Genomic DNA, 8,086 nt, shown 5'->3' with positions numbered 1-8,086 from the left:
CTCGGTCAGTCAGTCACACACACACCGCCAGAGGAGGGACAATGAGGAAACGGCAGTCATGTTAACCTTCTGACTGAATTATATGGTAAGTAGGCTCCCGCATGTTTTGTTATTTAAACATCATATTTGGCGGTATTATTTTAATAATCATTTGCAGAAATTGTTTCTAAGTTATATTTCAGCATTGAAAAATAACAGGTATTATTTCAAGAGCCTCTTGTTTATTATTATTTTTTTGTCTTTTTTTGAACTTTTGAATCTGTGGTTTATTTTTACAACTTTGATAACCTACGGAATTAGGTGGGCTTTAAATAAAACAAAAACAAAAAAACAGCCTCCGTCAAATTTGGCACGTGCCTATACCGTGTCAATGCGTTTACTGTCTTTATGAAGTATTGCAATGGCTACTAATGAGCTTTCCTTACTAACTAACTGCTGATCAGCTGTGGTGTTTTCTAGATGTCAGTAAGGTTTGAGCTTCCCTGGGGGCTTCCCAGCTTTACAGTGAAACTCCCTTCATTTGCTTGGAAAAGCTTGTTAAGTCCCTCCCACTAAGCTGAACCAACGTGTCATGCTTCTGAGAAATGTCCCTCTGTAACTTTGAAGTCCAGATGAGCTGATCACTCACAGGATCTCTGGCCACTCTGATTTAAGTGCAGAAAAATGCTAATTAACTGACCACCTCATGTTTCGTTTTAGAGCAAACGTCAAGCTTCAAGATGGATTACAAATACGATAATGGAGTAGAACTGCTTTTGGCTCATATGAACCTTGAGGACATCATCAACGCTGCAGAGAGACTGTATAAGCTTGAAGAAGTCGAGGAAGAGGAGGACGGGGGCTTATCATTTGAAGAGGAAGGTCTCTCCCAGGAGGACATGGATGAGAATGAGGAGGTGGGGGACGCAGTTGGCTCTCGGGGGCCACAGGAGGACTTTGGGGTCGATGGGGTAAGCGGTGTTCGCTACGGGACAGCAGCAGACCTCCTGTCCTTTGTCAACCTGCTCTCAAACATGCAGGCAGCAGCCGTGCAGAATGTGCCTGAGGAGATGGGAGTCCTGCTAAACAAGGTGAGAAGAATCTTAAACAGAATGTTTGTGTGCATGAAAATGAGTCTTTGTAATCTATTTAGTTTACAGCAAGACACATTTTCCTTTTTTTTTTTTTTTTAATTCTAACTGACTTTTGTTTTTTTGTGCAGAAGTACATGGTAGTTAAAAAAGGCCGCTACCGGATAAACATGGACGTGCTCCTGTTTCCATGGAAATTGACCTACAAGAATTACGGCTGTGAGCTCGTGCCCAAGGGCTCATTTGGGAAAGTCCACTTGGCCCAGGACACAAGCACAAGAAAAAGAATGGCATGTAAACTGGTGAGTCCTGCTGAGCAAAGACTGGAATAGATGAGCAGACTTCTCGAAACTCAAGCTGCATAGATGCCAAGTATTTCACCTGGCAAGAACTATTTGTTCTTACAGCAGCTTTTCCTGTTTGTTCAGTGTGTTTTACAGTCAACATGACATTTTGTATGTTTGACTTTTGCGTAAAAAAGAGGAACAGGGCGCTTCTGAAGAAGAACCCTTGTTTTCTTTAATGACAGCCTGACAGAAAAGGGCCAAGATTAATGCAAGAATGGAAATTGTACAGGCCTGTGTGAGAAGGGGTTACGTGTTTACCATTTCTCACATGGAAAGTATTGACCGATGAGGAGGGAGTAACTTCCGACCTGTTCTGTGGTTTTTATCGAGTTGCACTGTTGACATAGTGTTTTGTACACACTGTTAACAATACACAAAGAGGGCTGACTGGAACTAGCTTATGTGCACTTTGGATTTCCTGCATATCAGAGGATAGTCTTGTACACAAATGATCTTTCAACACATGGTCCATCAAGAAAACACTATTTAAGAGTTAGTTTGGGGATACATTTATTTGTGTCCCCTTGGTTAGATAGTACAGACATACTTTTTTTTTCTCCAGTAAGTTTAATTTAGAATAAAGACTGAAAACAGGAACAACTACCAGAGCATCTCCATCCTCAGTACACACAATACATGTTTTGCCTTTCTCTGTGTGTGCAGATTTAGCAATTTAAAACATGTTAATGGGAGAGGTGGAGCTTATTTACGTTCTCACATAGCCAGACAGTGGCCTGCCAGGTTCAGGGGCTGCACACAGAGTGGTTGCTGACTTAAGCTCACTAGACTCAAACCTTTCAGTGGTTGCAGTATGCTTTAGAAAACGGCTGGGAGATGACTTGATCAGTAAGGAGCAGTTGGCGAGAAATGTCTGTCTTGCTGACATTCCACTAATTTATAGAAGAAGAAAAAAAGAGTCTTAAAGGTGAAATGTGAGACTTACACTAAGTACCTTAGGTTTACAAAGGAGATAAATGTAGGGAAACAACATAGTTCATCAGTGATTAATACCGTAAAGAGAAGTCTGATTGTCAAAATTCCAAACACTGTGCAGCCTAGGATATTTAAAATAATATATATTACATCTCATCATCATTTGAACAGATCCCTATGGAGAACTTTAAAGCGGCGGACGTGGAGTTCCAGGCACGGTTCCACCATGAAAACATAGCTGAACTATACGGCGCTCTTTTATGGGACCAGAGCGTCCACCTGTTCATGGAAGCCGGAGAGGGCGGCTCGGTCCTAGAGAAGCTGGACAGCTGTGGGCCGATGAGAGAGTTTGAGATCATCTGGGTGACCAAGCAAGTCCTGCGGGGCCTGGAGTACCTGCACTCGCACAAAGTCATCCACCACGACATCAAACGTAAGGGCAAAAGGGTGCAACCCCTTTCCACTGAGTGGTTTTGAGGGTTGTGCTGCACTTCACAAAGATAACACAAATGTGTCAGGGAGTCATGAAATGTCACTTTTAACCCTATTTACGTCACCATCCAGCCACAGGGAGATGCAGAGTCATGTGCCAAGTAGGGAAAAAAATTCAATCATCAATGAAGATAACCACAGAGATTCTCACATATATACCCATGTGTGTGTGTGTGTGTGAGATTCTCTCACACACACACATGGGTATATAATGTTCAGATTTAGTCATGTCACAGTGACAATAAAACTGGCAGCTAATTACTTAGATTGCAAGAAATGCTAGTTGCAGTAGGCATAGCTCAGCTGAGGTTAGATAGGTGGTAGTTTGCCGGTGGTTGGACCACAGTAGCGCCGCTGTGATCAAAGCTTTTCCCAGAGCCATGTGTCAGCCTCATGGCCTGGAGGCTGTTTGGTGTCTGGAAATTCCAGCCTTTATCTTCTCATACTCTCTCTGGGTAAATAGAGGGTCCTGAGAGGCAAGAGGCAAGTCTCCAACGACGATGGCCAGTCTTTCCCTGTGACACATTGCTGTGGCGGCTGTGCTTCCTGCCTGTGGTCAAAATGTGTAATTAAACCTTGGTGGGTTTTAAAGAGCAATGATGAGACCTTCCACAAAAGGCTTGCCCTCAAATTATCTGTCTTAGGCTTTTACTAAAAGAGACATCCTTGAATTCTTCTTAGAAGGCTACACTGCTCTTTTCTCATTTGCAAGCGCAACATCTCGCACATTTTTTCCTTGAATGCCAACCTGCACTGCAAGCATGGTGCCTCTGCAGGATGTGTGAATCATAATTGTCTTTTCTGTTTGTTTGTTTGTTTGTTTGTTTTTTTAGCCAGCAACATCGTCCTGATGTCAGACAAGGCAGTGCTGGTCGACTTTGGTCTGGCAGTGCAGATGACAGAGGACATCTACATTCCCCGAGACCTGAGAGGAACAGAGGTAAGAAAAAACGTTTACGGAACTCGTATCACTTGGGGATCTCGTGACTCAGAAATGAAGTGAGCCATTCTGGTTTGCTGCTCATTTGAACTAGACAAGCCAAGTCTGGATTTTACAGGCTGATGTTTTAAGATTTACTGACACGATGCCTGTGCAAACATTTGATTCATACGTTTACAATTAATATCCCACCCCATAAAAACACAAAAAATGGTTATGATATGTCATCTTGTTCTGCCTGAAAATTCTATCTATGCTGTGCAGTGAAATGAGTATCTGGAACAGGCAATTCATACAAACGTGTGGTTCATGACGGCCACTTGGCCAGCTTCTATACTTAGCGATATGGAGACAGATTAAGCAGACAAAACGACTTGGAAAAAATGTTATCACCGGGCTTTCCCAGTTTTGTATAACATAGTTCAAGCTAGTGCTTTAGGAAATTCAGCTTTACAAAATGTAAGATAACAGAAGACCTTGAGAAGAATCACAACTTACAAGAGGGCCCCTTGTTAATGTAGCTTTGCAGGCTGCAAAAAGAAGGCTTTAATGTGAAAATCCGACACGTCTTCTGTTTTTGTTTGGGCTAATCAATTGTCGAGCTGATGGTGGGTTTGCTTTTTCAGAAAACGGCAGCACACTTAAAGACTCATGACTCAGGCTAGACTTCCTTATGGCCTGGAACACTGAAGACTTGTCAGCACTTGTCTGTCATTTCCAAAACGATTATAGGAAGTCAGTGATTGGCAAACTTTACTGCAGAGCAGTCAGTGAACTTATTGACCTGATGCTAAAAGCATCTTGCTGTTATGGTCTTAGTGCAGATGTAATCAGCAGTTTGGGGATTAATTCAGAAGATTTCTCACAAGGCTTTTCTCTTGTGATTTATCTGTCTAGCTTTCCCATGTACTGGCCTGTTTGGCTTGTCGGTGTGTTAGTGGTCCTTGTACTTGCACCCTGGGCCTCTCATGGCTTTACTTGTGGAAATTCCCAGGGCAGACACCAAGCAGTAATAATAAGAGATATAGAGCGAGCCTAACACTGGGCTGCTCAGGCTTAGATTTACATGGGAAAGTAGGCTGGAATTTCCAGCAGAGAAAGAGATGTTATTTTGTTTACTCTTCTCACTCAAAGTGAACTGCTGGTTGTTGTAAACACATAAAAAGAGGAACCACTTCTCACCTTTTCCAACAGCTGCACCATTTTGTTGAGTTCTTGTTGGTCTTTCTTTTATATAGATGCATATGAGTCCAGAGCTGGTCCTGTGTCGAGGACATAACACCAAGACAGACATCTACAGCCTGGGCACCACCATCATTCACATGCAGACAGGAAGCCCTCCATGGGTCAGGAGATACCCACGCACCGCATACCCATCTTACCTCTACATTGTAAGTATCAATATCGTTTGCGAAACATGGCTGTTGATTGGTCGGTTTGTGAAGAAACCTTGGTCCAGAATTAAATAACTTAATGTTACACAAATACGTTGCCTTTAAATTCAAAGTCATCAAAGGATGAAGGGGCCAAATGTTTAGAAAGTTAAGGAGCCAGATAAGCAAGCCCACCATCATCTGCAACCCGAGATTGCGATTGGCTGCTAGCACAGGACCACAGATGTTCTATTAAACAGGTATATGAGTTATTTATTTTTTAATAGTAAATAGAATTGATCTGCGGGCCTCTTTGGCTGCAAGTTAAATAGGCCTGACCTACGCTATTTTTTTCATCTCGCCTTTCCATTGTTGATGATTTCGGTTTTTAGTATAACGTCTAATCAACTGTTGAATTTGAAAGCAGATGAAGTTGCTGGAAAATAGATGAGGAGATGTTCCCAAAGGGGGAATCTCTAAATTAAAGTAGCTACTTTAACAGATCAGTGTTTTGTCCTGAAGGGAAGCAAGGGAGAAACTTCTTGCAGATATTGATTTTGCAATGACACAAATCTAATAATGCATGAAAGCCGGTTATAAAGTTCTGTTAACTTATTTGTGGAACTTTGGTTTTTTGCTATTATACCAGACTCGGAGTGAGCCAGAGTATTTTCTTTTCCATGACATTGCTTCATCTTCCACAGTTTAGATTATCACAAGATAAAGTCTTAATGTGGCTGATAGCTGTGTGTGATCTATGGCCTGTTTAGTCAGACTCTACTTCTCTTTTTTTTTAAAGGTTTCCATGACATGGGTTCTCTGTTTTCTAAAGGTCCTGCTTCTGTTTTTGAAATGATGCTTTGCTCTTATGATTTAGACCATTACTCACTTCCTCTTGAATCTGCTGTCACGGGGAAGTGAAGAGCAGTCTATTTAACAGGCTGAGCTATGCTGCTTGTGCTTGTTTCCTCTTGCTACACCAAACTAGTATCGCTAGCCACAATCACAATGACACTCAAAGAAGAAAACTGTGTCACAGCTGCTAGATGACTTCTTCGTGGCCTGTTGATTTTCATTATTTGGAGTCTCTTACTCTCTGATTTTTTTCTCCCATGCTAATTTTTTTTAACAATAGTTTTCCTTTTTTGTCTGTCCTCACAGATCCATAAGCAGGCGCCACCTTTGGAGGACATACCAGAAGACTGCAGCCTGACAATCCGCTCCTTCCTGGGGCGAGCCCTGGAGAGGAACCCCACCGTGCGGAGCTCGGCCTCTGAGCTTTTAAAGCACGAGGCCATCAACCCACCAAGGGAAGATCAACCGCGCTGCTGGAGCCTGGACTCTGCCATGGAGGAGGCAAACCACACCATGCTACGTCAACAGAGCCAGCACCCCGACACCACACAGGGTAAGGAGGACCGGAGTGTTCAGGACAGTTTTGTTCAGATAATTAATGAGAAACACTTAATATTCATGGCATGCTCTGTTTCTCTTTCCTGCAGAATCTTCTCTGTACTCTGAAGACTCCGGTCACATGAAAAGAAAGGGCTCCTTGTACATTGACCTTGGTGCCTTGTCAGGTTACTGTAAACTGGTGACGGGGCCCCCCACCTCTGAATATGGCTAACACCGGACTGCAGCGCAATATTTGTGGAGCTGAACATTTTCTTCATTTAAGACGTTTTCAGGATGACCAGCTGCAGGCGACATGGCTCATTGATGGACCAAAATTGTTTACAAGACACAAAGAGACTTTGAATGACTCATATTAGCTCAACGCTGCAGGACAGTGGTTGAAAGAGATACATCATGTTTCAATATTCAATTACTGTTAGCTATTGGCTATATGTACATGCTATGATTTAGAGCGGTAGTTAAGACGGTAATTAAACGTGTGCTTTTTATCCCACAGAACAATGGCTTATAATCCTATCTGTTAAGCACTAAAATAGTTAAGCTCTCTTTTCAAGTATGGATGCACCCCGCAAACATGCCTGATGTGTAGTTCTTAAGGGACTTCCTCTTGTTAATTCCTATGGAATTTCAATAGTATCACAGTGCTGTTCAAATGCAGCTTATATGAAGTGCTTGTGAAATCGGATTTCTCTTTTGTACATCCTGTGAGATGAAGCCTGCTGTGCTTGTTGGAGCGAATCGATGCGGTATTTATGAAACCTATTTTAGAAAGAGGAAAATATGTATCACTGATTAGATCAACCAATATAGCAAATAGCTTAAATGCAATGAAACATTTGCCCACATGACTCTTCAAAGGCAATGCCAACAAGTTTTGTGTACAACCTTTGGATATGCACATTCCTGTTTGCATGGCTTGGGTGCTCTGCTACATGTGCTGCAGAGAGTGCTAAGAGTGTTTAAACTCTGGTGATGACAACCTTGGAAACTGATAAATCAATCAAAATCAGTCCAAGCATTTGTTGTCTTCATATGGAGTTCATAGAGACCAAAATATCCAGATTGTCCCTGAATCAGTTTGACTTTATAATTCAAACATTTCTTGTGTTACTTCTGTTTTCTTCAGTACTAAAAGTTGCAATTGCCAAAGTTTGAAAATGGTGTCAGTCATTATGTATAAATGCAATAAAACGAAAATCCCATCCCATCTGTGATACTTTGATAATGTCCAATCTTATGTTTGGAAAGAACAGCACACATTATGACACTATCCTTTACAAAAAGGGCCATGGCTTTCCTTGCACAACTTCTAGCAGTTAAAGCTGTGTACACAGATTTGGTATTTGATAATGACACGACAGTCCTGACCACCTATGAGTGTTATTGGAAAGAACCAAATGAGTTTTGTCAGTTTGTAAGGGGACACAGTTCTGCAGAGTGGGTGGGGATATTAAAGTTTCCATTTTTTGGCTCGGTCCCTAAAAAAAAAAGAAGAAAAAAAGACTTGGTATTTGC

General features: G+C 41.9%; 1 protein-coding gene across 1 annotated transcript; it reads left to right on the top strand.

Annotated features, from left to right (window-relative positions):
* Positions 1-17: 17 nt before the first annotated feature.
* Positions 18-7,773, top strand: map3k8 (mitogen-activated protein kinase kinase kinase 8). Its single transcript, XM_079361746.1, has 8 exons — positions 18-85; positions 700-1,070; positions 1,202-1,372; positions 2,522-2,783; positions 3,676-3,782; positions 5,021-5,173; positions 6,317-6,563; positions 6,658-7,773. Exons 2-8 carry the CDS (start codon positions 720-722, stop codon positions 6,780-6,782), a joined length of 1,416 nt encoding a protein of 471 aa, XP_079217872.1. The 5' UTR covers positions 18-85; positions 700-719; the 3' UTR covers positions 6,783-7,773.
* The last annotated feature ends 313 nt before the right edge of the window (positions 7,774-8,086 follow it).

The sequence above is a fragment of the Symphodus melops genome (genome assembly GCF_947650265.1).
Source record: "Symphodus melops genome assembly, chromosome: 14".
In the NCBI taxonomy this organism is placed as follows: Eukaryota; Metazoa; Chordata; class Actinopteri; order Labriformes; family Labridae; genus Symphodus; species Symphodus melops.
Note: the sequence above shows the minus strand (reverse complement) of the source record. Positions and strands in the feature narration are given on the sequence as shown.

Bases quoted from the DNA above. Each gene is read 5' to 3' on its own strand.
- map3k8 (XM_079361746.1), top strand. From the start codon at position 720: ATGGATTACAAATACGATAATGGAGTAGAACTGCTTTTGGCTCATATG. The intron at 3,783-5,020 runs GTAAGAAAAAAC...TCTTTTATATAG, and splicing joins GAGACCTGAGAGGAACAGAG to ATGCATATGAGTCCAGAGCT. The intron at 5,174-6,316 runs GTAAGTATCAAT...CTGTCCTCACAG, and splicing joins ACCCATCTTACCTCTACATT to ATCCATAAGCAGGCGCCACC.